This window comes from Cucurbita pepo, chromosome LG12, assembly GCF_002806865.2.
Source record: "Cucurbita pepo subsp. pepo cultivar mu-cu-16 chromosome LG12, ASM280686v2, whole genome shotgun sequence".
Classification (NCBI taxonomy): domain Eukaryota; kingdom Viridiplantae; phylum Streptophyta; class Magnoliopsida; order Cucurbitales; family Cucurbitaceae; genus Cucurbita; species Cucurbita pepo.
Window position 1 is genome coordinate 9,109,714 of NC_036649.1, and position 22,616 is coordinate 9,132,329.

General features: G+C 35.4%; 3 protein-coding genes and 1 long non-coding RNA gene across 7 annotated transcripts; 2 read left to right on the forward strand and 2 right to left on the reverse strand.

Annotated features, from left to right (window-relative positions):
• The first annotated feature begins 824 nt into the window (after nucleotides 1–824).
• On the forward strand, nucleotides 825–4,736 carry LOC111806980. Its single transcript, XM_023692538.1, has 2 exons — nucleotides 825–1,241; nucleotides 3,076–4,736. The coding sequence occupies exons 1-2, from the start codon at nucleotides 979–981 to the stop codon at nucleotides 4,478–4,480; spliced, it is 1,668 nt and encodes a 555-aa protein (XP_023548306.1). The 5' UTR covers nucleotides 825–978; the 3' UTR covers nucleotides 4,481–4,736.
• LOC111806979 lies at nucleotides 4,711–13,058 on the reverse strand. 4 transcript variants are annotated; one of them, XM_023692537.1, is made up of 11 exons: nucleotides 11,899–12,025; nucleotides 10,872–11,345; nucleotides 10,292–10,354; nucleotides 9,598–9,792; nucleotides 9,003–9,344; nucleotides 7,765–7,977; nucleotides 7,084–7,326; nucleotides 6,485–6,748; nucleotides 5,973–6,149; nucleotides 5,663–5,724; nucleotides 4,711–5,372 (listed from the first exon to the last, which is right to left on the reverse strand). In XM_023692537.1, exons 1-11 carry the CDS (start codon nucleotides 11,921–11,923, stop codon nucleotides 4,887–4,889), a joined length of 2,544 nt encoding a protein of 847 aa, XP_023548305.1. In that variant the 5' UTR covers nucleotides 11,924–12,025; the 3' UTR covers nucleotides 4,711–4,886. The 4 variants fall into 4 exon arrangements, with proteins under 4 accessions (XP_023548305.1, XP_023548304.1, XP_023548302.1 ...); XM_023692536.1 differs by lacking the exon at nucleotides 11,899–12,025 and adding an exon at nucleotides 11,451–11,879; XM_023692534.1 differs by lacking the exon at nucleotides 11,899–12,025 and adding an exon at nucleotides 12,699–13,058 and having other exon boundaries at nucleotides 4,721–5,372; nucleotides 5,973–6,140.
• LOC111806981 lies at nucleotides 12,275–12,847 on the forward strand. Its single transcript, XR_002816898.1, has 3 exons — nucleotides 12,275–12,424; nucleotides 12,547–12,679; nucleotides 12,760–12,847. It is a non-coding gene; the product is annotated as an uncharacterized LOC111806981 (long non-coding RNA).
• Nucleotides 13,059–15,183: 2,125 nt separating the features above from the next.
• LOC111807519 (membrane protein of ER body-like protein) lies at nucleotides 15,184–18,057 on the reverse strand. The gene is made up of 6 exons (XM_023693265.1): nucleotides 17,786–18,057; nucleotides 17,107–17,583; nucleotides 16,388–16,444; nucleotides 16,040–16,285; nucleotides 15,885–15,946; nucleotides 15,184–15,787 (listed from the first exon to the last, which is right to left on the reverse strand). Exons 1-6 carry the CDS (start codon nucleotides 17,922–17,924, stop codon nucleotides 15,308–15,310), a joined length of 1,461 nt encoding a protein of 486 aa, XP_023549033.1. The 5' UTR covers nucleotides 17,925–18,057; the 3' UTR covers nucleotides 15,184–15,307.
• Between the last annotated feature and the right edge of the window lie 4,559 nt (nucleotides 18,058–22,616).

Sequence of the window (22,616 nt, forward strand, 5' to 3'; positions counted from 1 at the left end):
TAAAATAATACACAATTAGAAAGAATTTAATTATGAAGGCATTTACACGTGTCGCATTCCTAGGAGGGTTTGATAAAGTATGGGTGAGACTATGCGTAATCCACATTTCCCTCCAAAAATTGAGACAATTTTTTAGGCACCACAACCCTACGATTCCCCACGCGCTTTCTTTCTCTCTCTAGCAATTTGTTAATATTTTTTTTAGGAAATTATAAAAATTAAAAATAATTTAAAGCTTTCCCTAATAAATTTTAAAATTTTATATTTATTTCTTAATTAAGAAAAAAATCAAATAATTTTTTTAAATAAAAAGCACGTTAACTTTAAAAATATTTTTTAAATAAATTTTATGTTCGAAAAAATTAGATATTCTTTATCATTTTAAAATAAATTTAAAAGAATTATAATATATTTACCGTGTTTTAAATTTTAAATTTTGTGTGTTAGGGTCTAAACCTTTAATTTTATATATAATAAGTCATTAAATACGTCCGTAAACTTTTAATTTTGTATCTAATAATTTGATCGTACTTTCAACCTTTTTTAAAAAGATAATAATTATATTAAATATAATTTTTTTAAATTTATTTATAAGATATTAAAGTTTGAATTCTACCCCCAACATATTAAATTTTTAAAAAACGAAATAAATTAATAATTAATTAGATATATAGTAACTACATTTTTAATATAAAATTAAAAATTTTAAACTTTTTAAAGTTGGTATTAAATTATAATTCCACGTATATATATAAATATATTACATTTTTTTTTTTATATATATATTTATGGATATAAATGAAAATTCTGAACTGTGAATTTATGTCTGCTTCTTGGCTCCTAAACTTGGTCTTCCCTCTTATGTCTCGGCATAGGACACAAAAAAAATGGTGACCCATTTCGTATTTCATTCCCATTCCCTCGATTTCTTGTAGATCCATAATTCCAACACATTCAACGCTTCCCCCATTTCGAATCATGGGTGTTTTGGGCGATTCTCTGTGTTTCTGCAAAGGGGTCGGCAAGTCCGAGAGAATCAAGGCTGCCATTTTTTCCGGTAAAGCCCCTGCCATGGCTCGTATCTCCCTCCCCGCCGCTGCCAATGGGGTCTCCGGCACCGCTTTTTTGATCCATCGGAGCCTTCTTTTGACCACCCATATCAATCTTCCTTCAGTTTCTGCTGCTGAGACTTGCGAGATCCGCCTCCAAAACGGTGTCGCTGCCAGTCTTGTTCCTCACAGGTGATTTGTTTTGCTTTGTTCTGTTCTGGGTATTGTAGGAATGATGGAAGAAATGTAGAAGATTAGGATTAGGATTAGGCTGAGTTAATGCTTCGTTTTGGGATTGCTTTTGGAGTATCTGGTTGCTGTTCTTGCTTTTGTCTTTATTTGCTGGAAATTGATGGCTGAAGTGACTGTGTGCAAGTTCAATATCTCCTTTACCTTTTGAATATGATTACAGATTCAAATTCTATTTTGTTTGTTTCTTTCCCTTAGATTCATTGATTACCCTCTTAAAATGTGGTGATTTGAAGGGGTTTGGATCAAGTGTCTACATTGCATTTATGTTGGATAGTCAAAATCTGAGACACAGTTAGAAAATCTGCAATTCTTGTTCATCTCTCTCATAGACATTTGGGTTATACCTCTTAATTCACTTGGTACAACTTCATCTACCTTACCCAATTCATCATTGGATCTTGTTTTTCTCTACTTGGGGGAGGTTTAATATCACTTGTAGCTTGTGGGGTACTGATTGTTTGTCTCAATGATGTATTATGCCTAAGAAACATGCATCAACTAGGCAGCTTTGTAAGATACTTGGAATATTTATACACTAAAAAGCCATACCAAAAATTAACCATTCAATCCCTTATACTTAGCTCAGTAAGTCAATTGTGAAAATTTATAGATATATTTGAGCACTTTTAGAGCTATATGAGACTGTTGTTGTGGGTAATGATACTTCTTGCAATTCTATATGCTTTTTAGCAAGGTTCAAGTATTTTGTTGTTGAAATTTTCTTTTTTGTGTGCTGGGTTTGAGTATTTTCATGGTTGAGCTTGAACATTTCTGTAGTTCGATTTTAAGTGTTTTGTTGGTCGATTTTTTCTCGATTTCTTGCTTGATTTGGAGAATATTCAAATCTGGGATGCAATGCAATCTAGTGAACTTGAAAAATTTAAGGTTAAGGTTAAAGTTGACTTACTAGGCTAAGTATAGGGATAAACATTATCTTTTGCTAATAACTATGAAGAGGTGTGCATACCTCTTTCAAGCCATAATTCTCTATCGTCAAGAACAGGGAAGCTAGCATTCATTCTATGAGTTTTTGCTGTATCATGATTCAATACCTGGTAATCTGATGAGAGGAACGTTCTTCTTTAATTACTGGTCATGCTACAAAAAAGGTAGTATTGTGTGAGATCCCACATCGGTGGGGGAGAAGAACGAAGCATTTTTTATAAGAATGTGGAAACCTTTCCCTAGCATACGCGTTTAAAAGCCTTGAGGGGAAGCCCGAAAGGGAAGTCCAAAGAGAAAAATATTTGCTAGGAGTGGGCTTGAGCGGTTACAAATGGTATCAGAGCCAGACACTAGGCGATGTGTCAGCGAGGAGGCTGAACTCCGAAGGGGGTAGACACGAGGCGGTGTGCCAGCAAGGACGCTGGGCCTCGAAAGGGGTGGATTGGAGGGTCCCACATTGATTGGAGAAGGGAACGAGTGCCAACGAGGATGCTAAGCTCCAAAGGGGGGTGGATTGTGAGATCCCACGTCGGTTGGGGAGGAGAACAGAGCATTCTTTATAAGGATGTGGAAATCTCTCCCTAGCAGATGCGTTTTAAAAACCTTGAGGGGAAGCCCGAAAGGGAAAGCCTAAAGAAGACAATATCTGCTAGCGGTGGGCTTGGGTGGTAGCAAAATTTAATAACTTAAAACACTTCGGAATCTCTGTATTCTTCTGAAACTGTTGGACTTTTACTTTTATCAACTTTACATACCATGTGAATCATTTGATGTGCATCATTTGCTTGGAAGTCTTCAGCTAATTTTTTGAAGTTTACTTTGGTTGCAGGTTTTTCATTACAAGTTCTGTTTTGGATCTTACAATAGTGGGATTAGATGCAGTGGAAGGAGACTCCAACTCTCAGCAGCTTCAACACTTGAAGATATGTTCTAAACCAAATCTTGATCTCGGCAACTCCGTTTATCTCCTGGGATATTCCGAGAAAGACGAGTTAATCATTAGCGAGGGCAAGGTGGTTATAGCCACTGATAACCTTATAAAGTTGTCGACTGACGGGGTAACATGGAGTCCTGGTTCTGCTGGATTTGATGCACAAGGTAACCTTGCATTTATGGTATGCGATCCTATGAAACTAGCCACGTCTCCGAATACCAAATCATCGTCGACTTCTTCGTCGACTTCATCGTCTTGGAAGAAGGATCTTCCTATGCAATTCGGGATTCCTCTGCCAATCGTTTGTGATTGGTTAAACCAACATTGGGAAGGTAGTCTTGATGAACTTAACAAACCAAAGCCACAACTCATAAGATTGATGTCTTCAGGACAAAAGAGTGAGCATTCTTCATCCTTCTCATTGAGGCAAGTTTTTAAGCCAATGGAGGTGAATGATGAGGAAACACCTTCACCATCAAATATAGTCTCAAAAATCAGGGACGTGGCTGGACCGAGCTATTCCGCTACGTCGAACACCATCAAGGAAGAGGCTCCGATAACAAACCTACATGTGAATCATGCACAAGGCATTCCTACTCCTGAAATATACGAATCGCCAAAGCTGATTGCAGTTCCTGTTCGAAAAAAGGAAATTACGCCAACACAGCTTCTGGATATCAACTTTCCTCCAAGAGTTTCCACTGCTGTGATTACTCCACATCCTACCAGACCAACCCGACTCAGCTCTGATGAAAATTCGACAAAGGATGTTTCTCAACAGAACCAATTGAGACAAGACAAAACCATGAACAGAAAACTTGTCAATCCTGTCGAAAACGGAGAAGATAGAGAAGAGGTTGCCTCAACAAATTCTGTAAATGGGGCGTTAAGTGAAGTTCAGTCTTGTTCATCTCCCATGGAAGCTTCAGCGGTGCAGGACGAGTATAGCAGCGAGGGAGAGACGACAATGTACTCTGCAGAAACTGCAGAGAGCCGAAACTATACAAGTCCTAGAGAAGGGAAGTTTCAACAGGTTGGAAGGAGTCAGAGTTGTGTAAACTACAATAGATGGGGATCAGTCCAAAGAAATCCAATGGCTCGCCAGACAATGATAGAGAATCAAAGAAGTTTTAAAAGTGGAAGGAATATGCATTCTCAAGGGGCTGGATCTTACCGGAGCAACGACTACTACGGCCCGACAGTCTCCTCGATCATGAAGAAGCGAAACAGCTCGGAACAAGTTAACAGACCAAGGCAAAGCTCTGCTGCGGGTCACTCGTCCCCAAGATGGATGTTCTGATAGAATTATCATTCCACACACACAAACAAAGGAAGAATAGGGAACAAATATTAAGGTTTGTCAGTGTATTTGATTCCCAATTTATTCAAACTTAGATACGGCTTAGTCATTTCTTCACTTGTGCAGAGACCAATTTTCCATCTACATTCTTTATTGTGATTGTAAAAATTAAACTAGTGTGACTTAATTCTTGTTTTGAGGGGATAAAAGAGTAAAGAACAGAAGAACCAGATGAAAATATGTCTGGAATTAGTGACTTTTATTCTTCTTTTGGAGTGTGCTTGTGCCAAATGAAGCACCATTTTGGATCACTACATGGATCAAGAAAATTTAGATTCAAGAAAAAATTGGCTTCAATGAAAGTAGCTTAAAAGCAAGATGCTCTAACATCATATTTGGACCTACTTCAAGAGGATCCCCATGCAGGTTTCCCCAAGCTCATCTCTGGAAGAGGCAGACTGAGATTGAATGCAGGGCTTTGCTCAAACCAACCATATTTATTAATGAGCTTGCCAATCAAATCACCGGCCAAGTATGAGAAGCCTCCGGCCCCAGCAGCTATAACGATGTAAGATGCTACTGTTTTGAGGTACACATCCCACCTGTTTGGTCTCTGAATGTAAGCCTTCCCAAGAGCAAGCAACATGATGCATAAAAGAGATGCTCCTGCCACTGCTGCAAGCTTGAAATCCTTGTCATTGCTCTTGGTGAATGAGAAGCCGTAAACGAGAGGGGGGATTAGGCCGAAGAGTATGAACGAGAAGATAGCGAGAACAAAATGTAGAATGTAATTCTCACGCCTTCCCAGTACTACTTCATATCGGTCTACATGTTCACGATCGTCTGCTTCATTAGCTGTCCTTCTGAACTGTTCGCTCTTGAGTCCTGTCAACTGCAAATTGTGTATGTTTAATGAGTGCTAGTGATTGAACAAACTTGATGCAATGGACTCTTGAACAAAGTAATATAAATGCAGAATCAGATAGCAGCTCGCCTAGTGATCGAATATTTTTCAAAAAGTTATCATATGAATTAATATGTAACTGTTAGCTATGTAATCAAGAATTTAATGAAGTACTTTGGAGAAAGTTGTACAAGTCTCCCGAGTACACCCTCCTCTACTATATATTTTCAAATTATAAACATTCATATCTGAGGTTTTTCAGAAAGTCAGGTACTCACATTATGTCCAAGAATAAAAAGCCCACTAATCAGGTTTGCCAGCGCCAAAGCTACAATGTTCCCTGCCAAAAGGGCATGAAAATAGATTAATGTTTTGACAAGTTAAAGAGACCAATTTTTAGCCAGTGAAACAGGTAGTTTGGTTCAGATTTGAACTAAGATAAATCAGGATATATCATGTTTCAAAAATAGGTATGTTTCTCTACTACGGTGTAACTTGAGATGTCCGTGCTCAGCATCTCATACTGATTGATCAGATGATAATCAACATGTCATATCCAGGACAGAAAAAAGATGTTATATAACAAACCTGTTGCGGTATTGGCACTTGCTGCAGATGCCACGATGCCAAGGCTTGTAATTGATTCAGCTAAACCACCGTAAACTATACTTTTCACAATTTCCCACCTGTTAAGCTTACTTGATTCAGGTTCTACTTGTTCATCCAAAGAATCATCAACGGTTATTGCCACAGGTCCTGCTTCAACTAACAAGTTCATATCATATCAGTCCCAAAACTAGTAGAAAAATTCTACCTAAAAAGAAAATTTAATAAACTTTTCTGTCATTGTAGCTAATGTGAAATTAACAGCAAAGACCAAAGCCAAGATTCTTCCAAACTTCAGTATAAAAGTGTCAAGTTTATCAAAGTGCTTGGTTCCATCTTGAGAAACCAAAAGTGGTGTATCTTATTCCCTAAAATTTAAAATAAAAGGTAACAAGTACATATTCCAGATAGTATAACCATGTGTATGAGATTCAGAAACGTGGTGCTAATTCATTCAGTATGACTAGAAAGATAGCATCCCAAGCTGAGAATACCTTCGCGACTGCCAACTGCACTGTACGGTACTCTCTCAGCAGCTGGAGCTCCGACGGAAGGAGAAACTGGGGAAGAATCAAGCACAGTAGCTTCTTCTACAGGTTCTGGAGTTTTTGGGATCTCTGTTTTAGCAACTGCAGCTGACTGATCAGGAACAGAAATTTTGTTCAACAACAAAGGTAGCCTAAATCGATCAAGCAGCCCCCTCTTTGGCTCTGAGGGTGGGTATGGAATTCCAATCACAACATTCTCATCATCAATACCTGCATAAAAATTTAGTAAGATTTGAGCATTGCAGTAAGATGAGAGTTTTCTGTTTCCTCTTATATACCAAATGAATCAGGACATCATCTTAACATCTATTAAGTACTTCCCCAAATAAAGCTTGGTAGTACCAGACCTTAAACCAAGAAAATCTATGAGATGCTTCTCTAGAAGTATTTCAGCGTGCATTTTTTCGAAAAACATATTTTGATATGAGTAGACAGCAGAAGTAGTTGTAGACGTTCAAAACAAATCTTGAGAACACTCCAAATGTGATTGATAGTATAATCCAAAAGGCAAACTTCCAGTTGAAGATATAACGCTTGTACCATACCTTTTTTGTCATCAAACGTATCTGTTACAGTCTCAGCCATCATTGCTTCAAGAGAAGGAAGACCTGGTGTTGAATTAACTTTAGTGTCAGTTTGAGACTCCGATAATACTGCTAATCCATTTGACTGATTCTGAACTTGCACTTTGTTTACTGTTGCAGTTTGATTATCTACATCCAGCACTGATCCATTTGACTCATGCGATGTGTATGGTATTCCAACTACAATATTCTCCACGGTATTTTCTGCATCAAACGCATCATAAGAGCAAGGTAGGTAAGAAAATGGCAAGAAGAATCAACTTTTAGTTTATGCACTATCTCAGAAATATTCTTGATTTGAAGTCATGGCAGGAAAGGGCCACACTGTCTCTACGTGTTGATCAGGTAAAAGGTTGTTCTGTTCTGTATTGGGACATCATGTTGGAGGTGAACATGAATAAAGGGATTGTATTTCGTAAGAGTAGTAACAGTGCCAATACATGTTTTTGGTTTTTATCTAAGAGAAGTCATCACAAAAACAAAGATGGACTGCAAAGCGCTACCAAATCTTGAAGCATTTTCCAGAAAGTCCTCCACAAATCCTCAAGACTTTTGGTATTTCTTTATTTTAGAATGGCACTATTGTTTCTTATAAAAAATGAAAATCAAAAGAACAAATAAAAAGTAAGGCCCAATGATTACCTTTCCTGCTGTCCTTAGCAATGCTCAAATCTTCGGTAGAATCTACTTTAGCTTCCAGGGCTTTGTCATTAGTCCATATATCAAAATTAACCAGCTGATCAAGAACTTGGGTTTTTTTTATGGAAGCATCTTGAATTCCTCGATCATATATTGTTTCAGCTGAATCTAGCAGCGGGTCTGGTTTTTCAACTTTGATGCTCTCAATTTCGTTTCCTGCACCAAGAATCACAAGAAATTGACCAAAGATGCTTCAAAGTTATATTAATACTACCTTAGCGTTAATTGTTTTCTTATCCACGTAGCATAACAAGTAATTACAAAAAACTTGTATGAATGTCCAAAGAAAAACATGAAATCTAACAAGGGACCTAACATCACTTGGATCCCTTTCTAAACCTCTAAACATTCTATTGTTCCTCTCTCCCCAAATAACTCACAATAAAGCACACACCTTGACAAGCCACAAGAAGTGACCTTTCTCCCTAAAAGGCAAATGGAGAAGAAATTCATCAATCATATCATTCAAGCCTCTATTGTGGGCTAACCAAAAGTCAAATGCCTCAAGAAAAAGAAATCTCCGCACAGAACACATGAAGTCATATCTCCAGAGAATATGATCCAAGTCTTCCTTTGTCTTTCAACAAAAAATACAGTAGAATCAACGAGGGTCTCTTTCTCGAGATTCGATCCAAAGTATTAACTCAACCATGGATAACATGTCAGAGAAAGAACCTAGCCTTCTTTGAGATCTTAATATTTCAAAGAGTCGATAAAACAGAATCCTTATCAAGAAAAGGATCCTTCAAACAATGAAAGAAGGAACTACAAGAGAAACCCCAAAAGGTTAAGGCTCCAAATATACGCATCCCGACTTCCGATCCTAAAATTAAACTCCCCTATCAAAGAAAGAAGGAAGTAAAGAAGGTGGAAAAAAAAAATGTCATTTAATAACCAAAAGAAGGGGACAAAAACGAACTCTCCAACTATTTTTATCTTTTTGGAATACATTTCTTTTGAAACATGATATCACTAAGCGCTGTTTTTCTAAAGAATATTAATGTGAGTCAATCTCTATACAAGAAATAATTTTAAAAAGAAATACCATCAAAGGAAACAAGTTCTACATGTTACTGGTGGAGAAACAAGAATATCTAGCCTCAAATTCCAAGTATGACTTTAGTTGTGAGCTACTACAAGTAATAATGGTCAAGTGTAAATTATTAAAACATTGCCCCTACCTTGTTTGCTTTTCACTCCCTTATCTGGTACAACCCCTTCCTCGGCAATTGTTGTGTTAAGTGAAGGATGAGATGGCGTTGAATCAGACACAGCATAATCGATCTTTTGCATTTGATCAGCTACTGCTGTTTCTCGTGCAATTACTCCCTCATCGCGTGTTATTTTAAGTGAAGGGAGAGCCAATGTTACAGCATTATCACCTTCATTTTTGTCAGCGACTGCATAATCAACTGACTGATCAGGAACTGTTGCTCTATCAACTGGACTTTCTTCATGATCTCCTGTTTCCTGCACTTGAAATGTCTCTTTTTCTCTGAACACTACGTTTTCAACGTTATTTCCTGCATGCATATTTAATAGGAAAAGATCATGAGAATGCTCTGACTTGACGCTATATCTCTTAGTACTACAACTTTGACATTCCTTCAACCATATATTCTCATATCTATGCTTTTAAGTTCTATAAACGGAACACAAGTAGAAAGCAAACACTGCTAGCATTTATGGCTTTAGCTGCTCCCCTCATAGAACGGTCTTGAGTTATTTCTGGGAGTTTCTGTTTCAAATAATATGAAATAAAGTACTTTTCCGCACCTTTCTTGCTAGACAATGTTTCCTCTTGTACAATCATTCTCTCATCATTTGCTGCTTTAAGTTCAGGATGAGCCTGTGTTACAGCATGATCATCTTCCTTTTTATTAGTTACTACGTAATCAACTGACTGAGCGAGAGCTGGAGCTTTATCAACTTGACTTTCTTCTCTGGTCCCTATGCTTTCAAAGTTACCTCCTGCATGCATTTTTAGTAAGAAACAGCCATAAAAATGCCTGTGATATTCCAACCACATATCCTCATAATATATGCTTTAACATTATATAGACGGTAAAAAGTAATCTATGTAAAGAAACCAAAGCGTTGCCAACATTTATAGCTTTAACTGATCCCTTATAATTAAACTATGGAGAGTCAATTTCAAATCTTAATGCATGTTCCGCCATTTTTTTGGGAATGAGATCAGGTGAATAGCTGCGAAAGCAAATGATGAAAGATCTTTCTTCTTTAGATTTAACTTTCAAGAAGGAAAATGAGGATGGAAAGAAGTTAGATGATGAATTAAGAGGGTAACCATCAACATTGATTCACTAGCAATATTCTTACAAGTATTGTTGGAAATGTCAATCTTTCTAATTTACATTTCAGTTCGTGTCAATAAGATAATCTTCAGAAGGTTAAAACAAAAGAAGAAAAATTGACATAAAGCACCACAAACATATGCAAAATCAAACACCTGGTCCAGATGAAACTTCTTCCTCAGGATCTGGAGAAACCAAGCTAGGAAAGAGCCATGAACCTGCTCATTGAAAAAAATGTTAAACTCAAGAATCCTGGTTAGACCCATTTGACAACAGTTATAACCATCTGCGAACATAAAAACTATTGTATGAAGATTGGAAAAATATGCATAGCAAAAAATTAAACTGGAACAAGATTTAACCATGCCATTTCCCAAAATCTTAGACAATATTTAGAAGATCTCCTCCAACTACTAAATTTAACCTTAGAAGTGATCAATCTTAACCTAAAAGCTGACACAATGTTACTTAAAACTTACGAATCTAATTCAAAAACTTCTTAAGATTTTTTAAAAAAGTTTTAAGCCTAAATCAGCATGTGCCACTGGCATCCTCTTGGGCTACTGACGGGGATGCTTTTCCTTCAATATATTAAGTTGCAAATCCATTAATGGCAACAGTTTTCAAAATTATGCAGAGTTTTTGCCCCCCCTTTTAGGTGACCAACTGCGGCAGTACAGTTTGAACCATGCAATAAATATCAATTCTTCTTCAAGATCAGACTGAGAAACGCACCTATAGGGGTGAGGAAACTGAGGCAAGAGGTGCATCTGAATTTATCAACCTGAGTAGGAATAGGTGCAGAAACAGTATTATTTACCCATTCCCTATCACGTATAATCACCTTTGTAATACAAGCCTGACAGTTCGGACAGTAGAAATTATGTGAGCTGGGTTTCTCATATATCCTTTCAAGATATAAATCAGCCACTTCATTTCCATTTTCTGTCCTCAACTCCACTCTTCTATCTCCAGTAGTCCCATTGTCGAGAGAGGTATAATATGAAGCCTGCTCCTCAATTGCCCCCTTGGTTGGTGGATTAGCAACAGCTAAAGGGATCGGATCAAGCTGGAACTTGATCGTCGTACCATTTTGGGCGTCTGGTTTCCTTGTGGTGACAGCTTCAATCTCATCAGTGGGGATTGCTTCGTAAATTGGACGGCCACCACCAATTTCCAACCGAGAAGATCCATTAGAATATCCAGTACCTGAAGTTACATGATCGTTCAAACATGTTTATATACTCACCCAATTCAAGATCAACAACAAGAAATCACTAGATAGGAAGTAAAATCGAATTTCCAAATCAATACCCAAATTTGGAACAAATTCTCTGTCCCTAATCATAAAGTTGCCTATCACACTGTTTATAATTGTTCCACTAACAAAAGTACCAATATAACATAATAAAACCCACAAATGACTTCAGCAGCATTTCATTCTGGTTCTTCCAATAGAATTATGGCAAGGAAAACAAAATTCCCACAGTTCAACAATAGCATAATCGAGAACATAAAGGATCTACTGAAGTTCCTGTTCTTGCTTGATTACAGAACCCAATTCCGAGCTTGGGGAAATAATCCATGCAGTAAAAATTCAAAACCCAAACGTTCAAAACTCCAATTATTCTTACGCTCATTGCAAGTTACTGGGAAAAACAACCAATCTGTTAAGAGAATAATCTCTTCAAAGCTTAATTAATTCGTGGGTATTCAATGGTTCTTCATTTTCCAACGGAAAAGAAAAAAACACCCAACTAACCATATGCGTAGTTCACATAAATCATTCATAAAAAGAAAGAAAAGAAAAGCAAACAATAAAGTCTTCGATTGTCAAATTAGGGATTTAAGATCGCCACGTTGGAACTGTTGAACGGGACCCAATCCAAATTGGCCATGAAAAAATGGAATTTTTGTATATAATAAAAATTGGGGATATTTCTAAACTCTTACTATGATGCCAAATTTGAAAAAAAAAAATGTACCGGAAAATAAGGAAAATAAATTGTTGATTAATATTAATTACGACGACGTGTAAATTACTTGTTGTAAAGAAAAAATTTCTTAGAGTTAACACTGTAATTAAGATAATTAATTAAGAATTAAAATTAGGTAATAAATCAAACCAAACCATGGCCCTCTTTTTCCTTTCGTCGAACACGTAATCTTCGTCAAGAAGACGCTTGTTTATCGCCCATTCTTTCCGTCAAATTCACTTCTCTTCTTCTTCGCCAGGATTTACGGGATCAGAATCGACTATTTTGCTACTCACAGAGGTTAAAAGAAAGGTAATCGAGTAGATTCTCAAGTATCGGAAGTAATTTTGTATATAAAGACGCCGAAGTAAGGAATAAATTTACTCTGTTTTCGCCTAAGAAAGCTTCATTTTGGCCTTTTATCGTCGAAACAGTATCGCAACAATGGCGGACTGTTCCAGACCTCTCAGCCTCTTGCAGAATCAGTATGTCAAATTATACTTTCGAATGGCGACTGGAGCGAATTTCAAGAACAGGAAGAGAACAAAGAAATCGAAACAGCGATGAGTAATTAGCCGAAACTAACCTTTTTTTTCTTCTTGTTGTTGTTGATGTTGTTGTTGTTCATCTCGAATGACGAATTTCAGTCCCTCGGAATCCCCGGAGAACATTTCGTCGCTGTCAGTGGAAGAAATGCTAGATTGGGCGTGTTGACGAAATGACTTCCGCAGCAAAACAGTTCGCTCTTCATCCTCCTCCTCCTCTTCCTCCATCATGACCGGTTCCACCTCTGGCAAATGCTTATCTCCGTTCATCGGACGAGAAGAACTCCGGCAGCTGGGACAGAATCAAAGGGAGTTCTTACTTCCTTTATGTTTTTGGCGTTGTTTTTGTTTCTGAAAAGTACATATGAACATGTTATTAAAAAAGCTGAAAATATGAACTATTTTCTCCGTTCATTGACTATTTTACCCTCCAATTTATAAGTCACGGCTAGGCATTTCTTACTGTGGGGTTCGTGGGGTTTTTTGGTAAAAAAATCTATCACCAATAAAATTTACTAATTTATTTCAACCAGAAAAAACAATATCGTTATTTTTTTTATCATATTTAGTTAATACTTTTTTGGTAAAATAGTTATTTCATTCTTATTTTTTCATTTAAATAAATTGAATTATGTTCATATACTTGTATTTAATTTAAATTGAATTTTTAATTAATTAATTATATTTTATCTTAATTTTGTTATTTTCTTTTGGATGTGACAAATTTTTACCGACGATTTTAATTCACAAGATATCAATACCGATTTTTATCATCCTAGGTAAAAAAGGTAATAATAGTTTTTATCTTGGTAAAAAATAAATAATAAATAAATTTTGAATTATCCCTTTGGAATCCGAAACTTTCTTTTTTATTATTTTTATTTTTATTTCCAGCGATTTCTTTACTAAATTATCACGTGATATAGTCAATAATACTATGGACACGTGTAAGTAATTTATTGGCAGACACAAAATGATGCAGTGAAGTTGGTAGCAGAAGCATTAAATAAAATGTCAACAGCTATTAATCATAACTACCCATAATGTATAAAAATCAGCCTTCCATCATAATAATGAATTATTTAGATTTCACTAATTAATATCATTTAATATTATTACCCAAATATCTAAAATATCAAAAGTTTTTTTTTTATTTTATTTTTTTAATAGTTTCTAAATAAAATATTAAAATCTTATTCGAGTAATTTGGTCAAATAATAATCAACACAAATCTCGTTCAAAATAAGTATATACCCACTTTCAATTCGAGGGTCGAGATGTGATAATGAAATCTCGAACATTCTTAAATAGAGACTATTTTTACGATGTAGAATGTAAGTTTAAGATCGGTCTTAATTAATTATGATGTAATATACTTAGTATAGATCTATAGCCTACTTTCAGCTCGTGTATTTGGAGAGTCCTATGTTTCGTACATTAACTAGAATATTTATTCTACCGGACCCTTAAATATGTCTCCCACTTTTCATTCTATTATCTCAATTGAGTGTTGGAGCCCTCATTTGACCCTACAACAATATCAACGTGCGAGACAAATATTTTCAAACAGTTTGTATATTATGTAGGGTCGTTGTTGGATGTTCACAATAAGATTCTCCTCATTTACCGATACAAACTATATATATATATATATATATATATATGAAAATTGCTCAACTAAATTATATGAAATAACCATAAATTAGTCAGATGTAATTTATATATATATAATATATATATTTTTTTCAAATTTTAATTTACATTATGAACTAAAATTAGTAATTCAATATGAAATAACCATAAATTAGTCAGATGTAAAGTATGTGGTGTCAGTCCATCTGTCATGCTGTCATTGGTTACGTCCACGTAATGCACAGACGGTGACATAATTATTATTATTATTATTTTTTTTTTTTTTGTTTATATTTGTCGCTTTTTAAAAATATATTAATTCCGTATTTATAGTTTTAAATCCTCACCGCACGATGGATCTGGAAATAGACCCGTTTCTCCGTTGCCCAGTTCTACGGTTCATATTCATTTGACGTTAGGACATTTTTAAATATATTCGTTGTAGACAGCTGGCCGCCGCCGCCGCAACAATTAAAAAAAAACATTTTTTTCTTTTATCAATTTTCACAAAAAAATAAAAATTATTAAATAAAAAAATCTAAATTTTTGCATTAAACTAAATTTGAACTAATAGGTCATAAGGGTATGCTTAGAGATTCTTTAGTCTTAATGGTCGAGATTAATTATCTTCGGCTACCCTATATGGTCGTGTTGTGTACATGTGGCATGAAACACTGTGATATCCCACATCAGTTGAGGAGGAGAACGAAACACCCTTTTCCTAGCAAACCGTTTTAAATCTTTGAGGGAAAGTCTAAAGAGGACAATATCTGCTAGCGGTGGGTTTGGGCCGTTACAAACACGTACTACAATCTTTTACTCTCTAGCATCAACGTTTGCATCTTAATTAATACGTAAAAGGTTATGAGCAAAGCTCAAGATCTACCCGTAAAATGAAAAACTCGAACCTTCATATTATAGAACGAAATTTGAAACAGATAACGATTACTAACCGTTTGAAAAATCTTCACACAACAAAGAAAGAAAACACCTTGAAACATTTGGAAGCCTATATGGTTCATATGGATCCCCATGTAGGAGTTGCAAAGTCCATATTAGGGAGCAACAAAGTAGGAGGCAATGGGTCACCCTTAAACCAGCCAAATTGCTCAAGAAGCTTATCAAACTCCTTGCCGGCTAAGTAGGACAGACCTGAGGCCCCAAACCCTAGAGTAATGTAATAAACTAGGGTTTTGGCATAGGCTTGCCAATTTTGTGCCCTCTGAGCATAAGCTTTCGCGATCGCGAGTAGGGCAATGCATAGAAGGGAGCTGGCTGCCACCGCTGCGAGCTTGAGATCACCGTCGTCGGTGTCACGGAACGAGAAGCCGTAGACGAGAGGAGGCAGAAGCCCGAAGATTAAGAATGATAAGATGGCGATTGTGTAGTGAAGAAGATAATGTTGTCTGTCTCCTAAGGCTTCTTCGTATGAATCTACTTTTGCTTCACCTCTTTCGTTCGGTTCTTTCTTGAGTTGGTTTGACTTCAGTCCAGAGATCTGTAAAATTGACCCGATTCAATTTAGGGTTTGTGTTATTTGGTCTCGTAGACTTTTTTTTTTTTTTTTTTATATCTGAGTGTAATTCTATACTTACATTGTTTGTGATGACAATAAGTCCCGTAATTAAGTTGGCCAATGCCAAAGCTACAATGTTCTCTACAAATCCACCACGTTTAGTCATTAGAACAAATGGGTTAGCTCGTTTAACTCGTATTCAAATGATTATCGAACGAGACTTTAAAATATTACCCGTTGGAGTACTCGCACTTGCTGCCGAGGTTACAATGCCCAAACTTGTGATCGCTTCGGTTAAACCTCCATACACGATACTCTTCATTATCTCCAAACTTCTGCCTCGGCTCACTGTTTGGCCTAACCTTTCACCGCCGGGAGGAATCGGGATGACGAATGAGGGAGGACCTTCATCTTTGGTGTCTGGTTCACCGGGAGTTGTAGATGGACCAGCACCGATTGTAGTATCAGTTCCTAGGGGTACTGCGGTTTCAAAGTTTCAATCAATTGTGATTTTTTTTTTTTTTTTTTTTTCAAAAAATAAAACTTTGAAATTATGAATAATAAGATAAGGGCTTATAATACCATTTTCAGCCGGAAATTGTGGCTTCTCCGGACGAAATAGAGAAGCCATCCATTTACCTTAAAATAAGGAAAAAAATGTTAGAAACAATCCAAAATCACGAGAGTTTATGTTTAAATAAGTAGGTTTTAGCCTCGTAAGTATCATCGTCAGCCTCACGGTTTTAAAACGTACATGCTAGGGAGAGGTTTTCACACCCTTATAAGGTAATGTTTCGTTCCCCTCTCCAACCGATGTGAGATCTCACAATCTACACCTTTGGAGGCCAGTGTTTTTGCTGACACACCACCCAGTATCTAGCTCCAATACCATTTGTAATGGCTCGAGCCCCCACTAACAGATATTGTTCTCTTTCCCCCGTTAAGTATTGTCATCATTCTCACGGTTTTAAAACGCTTATTGCTAAGGAGAGGTTTCCACATAATGCTTCGTTCTCCTCTCCAACCGATGTGCAATCTCATAATTCACCCTCTTTAGGGTCAGCGTTCTCGCTGACACACTGCCCGGTGTCTCGTACTTATACAATTTATAATGGCCCGGTGTCCACTTTGGCATGTTAAGTATCGCCGTCATTCTCACGATTTTAAAACGCATTTGTTAGGGAGAGGTTCCCAGACGTTCGTTCCCCCTCCAATCGATGTAGGATCTCACAAAAACGGACAATATCATACTATTGTAGAGATTATATAATCCATAACGACGTAGAAATAAAAGAGCTCACCAATGGGAGCAAGGAAACTAAAGCAATTGCTGCATAAGACATCGATCCTTCCACAACCGTCGTCATCGGGATTAAACTCGCGGGGACGAACATCAGTTCCTCCAGCATCTGGTCCGGGACTCTGCGGCCGTATCTCGGGCGGTATAACATTCAACCGCGGCGATGGAGGGTCACGGCGAATGATCACCTTAGTAATACAACAATTGCAAGTGGGGCAGTAGAAGTTGTGGGAATCAGGTAACTTGTAAAGAGTTTGCAAGTCTAATTCTTGTTCACCTTCAATGGGTTTTGGATATCCATCGCCGACAGCGCCGCCACCACCACCACCGATGTCGGAGACATCATATGGCGGCGGCGGCGTAGAATTATTATTGCCACGATTTAAAATAAGTGTCTTGTCGATCACATGAGGGATGAAAATGATATCAGCCGCTTCCCCAGTTGGAGCAATCGCTTTGCCACCTAATTTCAATATTTCTGATCCAAAAATAAAATAAAATATATATCAAAATAATATATTTTGTCGGAGGAAAGTGTCCCACATCGGTTAATTTAGAGAATGGTCATGCGTTTATAATCTAATAATACACTCTCCATTGGTATGGGGAAGCCCAAAGCAAAGCCAGGAGAGCTTAGGTTCAAAATTAATATATATATATACATCAATATTTAAACTTACCTTTAGGAGATCCGCCGGAGTACATTTCATCGCTGTCGGAAGAAGAAGTTCTACTCAGCTGCTTTTTACGTGACTTCCGATCATCGGCAGCTGCTTCCACCGCTTCCACCGCCGCCAGTTGATCTATGACGGCTTCCATTGCAACGCAAGGGGCCTATGCTACGGTAGGTTGCCGGAGAATATTGGTCGGAAGGTGGAGGCAGGGGAATGCATGTTGGGGGAAAACATGGTGGAAGGTGGGCGTTTTATTGGCGTTTTAGAATGTGAAGGAAAATGGCCACTTGCTATTTTTTTAATCATACCTTTGAAAATTCTAAGCTTATTAGATAGCATCGTGGTTTCACATTTGGTGTCGTTTTCCCTTTTATTTTATATAGCAACTAATGAAAACGAAACACTTGTCATATCTACTTCAACGGGAATGGAGTATTGCTGAAAACCTCTATCTAGCATACGCATTTTAAAATCGTGAGGCTGACGATGATATGTAACGAGATAAAACGAACAATTTTTGTTAGTAGTGGGCTTCAGATATTACAAATGGTATTAGAGTCAGACATGGGATAGTGTGCTAGCGAAAATGCTAGGCCCCCTTGAAAGAGGAATGAATAATTTCTTATAAGATGGTAGAAACCTCTCTAGAACATACGCGTTTTTAAATCGTGAGGATGACAACGATATGTAACGAGCTAAAACGGACAATATCTGCTAGTAGTTGACTTAAACGGTTATAAATGATACCAGAGCCAGATGCAGTGTGTCAGAGAGGATGTTACGTTCCCTTGAGAAAGGGGAACAAATTATTTCTTATAAGGGTATAGAAATCTCTGGATAGATATATTTAATATTATTTTTATTAACTTTATTAATTTATTTATGTTTGTCAATGATTTTAAGTGGAAGCTATAAATAGTTAATGAAAAATGACAGATCATGATGACATAAAATAAATGTTGGTATTTAATTATTTCATTGACTTTGCGTTGCCCTTATTAATGGCTCATTAATATTGTTCGATTATTCATCCATTAATCTTATTTTAATGATTAAATAATCCTAGATCTGATTTCAATATCTAATGCATTTTGTGTTTAGTTGAATATTTCAATATTTAATTCATTTATAATATTTATTTTTAACAAATTATTTAAATTTGAGTGAGCTACGGGTTAAATCAAATCTTATGAATGATTTATGGGCATGCATATTTAATCAAATTTAAATATATTTTAATTTATATAAATAAATAAATTAATTAAATTTTCGTTGATTTTCGTCCGTATGTCAATATTTCTACAATTGTTCGTGAGTTTAATTACTTTCGTAGACCATAAAATTTTTGAGTTGGGTTAATTTGAGTTATTCCGATAATCTATTTAAAATTTTATTTTTAATAAAAATAAAATGTTAGCGGTAAAATAAAATTTTATTTTATATTTAAAATAATTGTGCAAAAAATAAGAGTGTATATTATTTAATAGACGCAGACATTTCTTTAGAGTTAAGACCGGACAGAAGGACATGACTTTCAGCTGAGTTAGTTGCCCCGGACACCACAGGCTGTTCACAAATATTTGTCACAAATTAAATTTATAATAAATGTTCGTGGTACTTTTCGAGCTTTGCATTCATTTTGTACGTGTTAAATTTATGTAAAGGGTCGTTCTTACAACGATTCTAATAATTGTTTTAAAATATTAACGATTTTCAAATCGAAATCCCGTTTAAATTATTATTGGACCAAAAAAACAGATCAAAGTATAAATCAATTTTAGTGAATCTAAAATCTATTAGAACGTATCAGACGTAAAATGGACTCCATAACTCAATCGATGATCGGTGTATCACTTTAATTAACGTACTTATACATTTTGAAGTACGTTCAAATCATTAGCCGACAACAAAATAATTTGGTTGGGTTAATTAAACAACAACCTACTTTCTTGCTTGATTGTGTGGAAAATAATTTTATATTTTGAGAGCGTAGAACAGACACGACTTTGAGTGTAGCTTACTAATACTATCGCTTCTTGTAATTTATTTGAAAAATATTATCTCTTAATGTATCTTATCTTAAACGTTTAATCTCGTGCTTATTCTAATGTTAATTGGAGTGTAGTTTAATAAATTTAAATATTAAATATTATAAATATTTAAAATATTGTTCATGTGATAGTAAAATATTATCATGNTTGATCTTTTTAATTTTATTTTAATGAGCTATTTTTTAAATAAAATATTAAAGGTTTTAATTCAGAATATTATTTTTAAAATTTAAAAATATCTGATGTGTATGTAATGGTGTGGACGTGGAATTGAATGAAAATTGGTGATAGTTGTTGAGATCTATTTTCCAGCTAAGCTTTGTCAGGATGCTGAGGTGTCCTTCTCAAAGTCCATTTTATTTGACTTAGTCAATGCCACGTTGTCATCGTGGTTGACTAAATGTATTATTATACTTTGACACACATTGTATTAATAATAATAATAATAATAATAATTAATTATATTTTTTTTTGTCAACTCGTTCACACTCACTAACGATCTCGACCGTTGATTTTTTTAGAAAATATTGCAGTTTTTTAATAAAATAAAATTTGCTTTGAAACTAATTACAAAAATTTAAATTAATAATATTAATTTTAGACCAACATTAAAATTATAAAAAAAAATTATTAAATATATTCTTTTAAAAATTGAAATTCCAAAATAAAATTAAACAAATTCACATTTCATAACTTGAGATTTCTTAAAAAAAAAAAAAAAAATCTAAATTTGAAATAAAAAAATAAAATACAAATTCAAATTATAATGAGAGGAAAAATAAAAAGTAATTTTCATTAAATTTAAAAAAAAAATCTATATTGAGTGATCTCCTATCAATTTTTCTAGAATGCACGGAACAGATAACCAAACATGCTGTAAAGGCACGTGTCGATCTGCAGAGATAGTTTTCACTGTTAGAGATGAGAAGTAAGTACCGTGATCATATTGTCAAATATGTCGAGAATGTCGAGGTCATCAGATACTAAATTCAAATTTTGAATACTGGTACAATTTTTTCCAGTGCTATTATCATTATTATTTTTTAAAAATACTTTTCATTTTTTTAAATCATTAAAAAACTATACTAAACCTTTTTTTAAATATTTTTTTTAACGCTAAAAATTACTAATTTGTTATATATTTGTGTTATAAATAGGTGAATTTGGGCTATGTAAAATAAGTGAAGCCGAGGGTGAACTAAACCAAAGTGCTATAAGCTAGCCCAACGCCCAAATATTCGTCTGGCTAAGCACTAGCCACATGCGCCCGGCTCGAGTGAACGTCTGACCTTTTGATCGAAGATTTTATTTCTTAAGTTTTAACTCGAGTCTTTTATTTTTCATTATAAAATAGCTTATAATAGTAGCATTCGACGCGTTTCTCCAACTTTTCTTAGTAGGTGACGTGCACTTTCTTCTCGGCCTATCTTCTTTTATGTTGGTCATAATATGGGTCTCTTTGACTTCATCGTTTTTGGTCGAGTTTTCGATCGAATATTCATTTGAGTTTTACGTATTATATTGTATAAATAGAGAGTTCTATCTTAAAATCAATTGACAACCAGAAAAGTATTGCATGTATTTTATATAGACCGTGACGTCTCTCCATCTCCTTTTAACTTTAACATTATTGGATCTAAAACGACTTTTAATCCATTTCATGATGTTACTTGTCTTGTAAGTTTCGTTACAGAAGTAAGCTCAAGGAAATAAAGGTAGGCCTTTTGCTACATAAAGAATATGAATAATAAAGGGTAGTAAAATATTATAATTTGACGAACCCTAATAAAGAAACGTATCAAATAGCAACAAACATCTTGAAAGAGCTCGTGTTAGTCTGTACGGATAGTTTTCACTCTTCAAAAGTAAGAAATGAGTAGGTTACGTGACCATGTTGCAGGAGAATGCTAGAGCTATTAGGTGTCAAACCTGAATTTACCATATAAGTTACGTGAATTATTTTTCATTGGTTTTACCATATAAGTGAGAACAAAACATCCTTAAAGAACCGATATTGTATGTTATATAATCGGGATGTTGCAACGTAGCTTCTATGTATTCATATTTGTGTGAAAGTGAGGTGTATATTTAGAGAGAGAGAGAGAAAGGTGACAGCATGACATTAATGTTTTGTCTGGTTTTTTACTTTTTGTTTGGAATAACTTTGAAAAGGGAATTTATTCTTATATCATATAAGGGAAGATATGTATTTGACTAACCATTTCAATTTGAGTCTGCATTCATCATCTCTAATGGGAAAGCTTAGAACTTATCGAGTCGTAGAATTATAATTACGTCATCGAACTTTTAAATTAAAAAAAAAAACACTCGATGTTATGATCTGAGGAGAAAATCTGGCATGAATAATTAGAATTACGTAAATTCTAATGTTACATTTTGAACTGTTTTGTGAGATCCTTTTAAGTGTGTGAAACCTCTCCCTAACAGATGCATTGTAAAAGAGATGATAATATAATAGGCTAAAGCAGACCATATCTACAAATAGTGGGCTTGGGCAATTATAAATGGTATCAGAGCCAGTCATCGTTTTGTGTAAGGCATTGGTCGAAGTAGGACTAGACCCTCTCATAGTATATGCGTTTTAAAACCATGAGACTAATGACAGTACGTAACGGCCAAAGCAGACAGTATCTGCTAGTAGTGGGCTTGAGCTGTTACAAATGATATCAGAGCCAGTCACCAGACTATGTAAGGCACTGGTCGAAGTAGGGCTAGACCTTCTCCATAGTAAATGTATTTTAAAACCATGAGACTGATGGTGATAC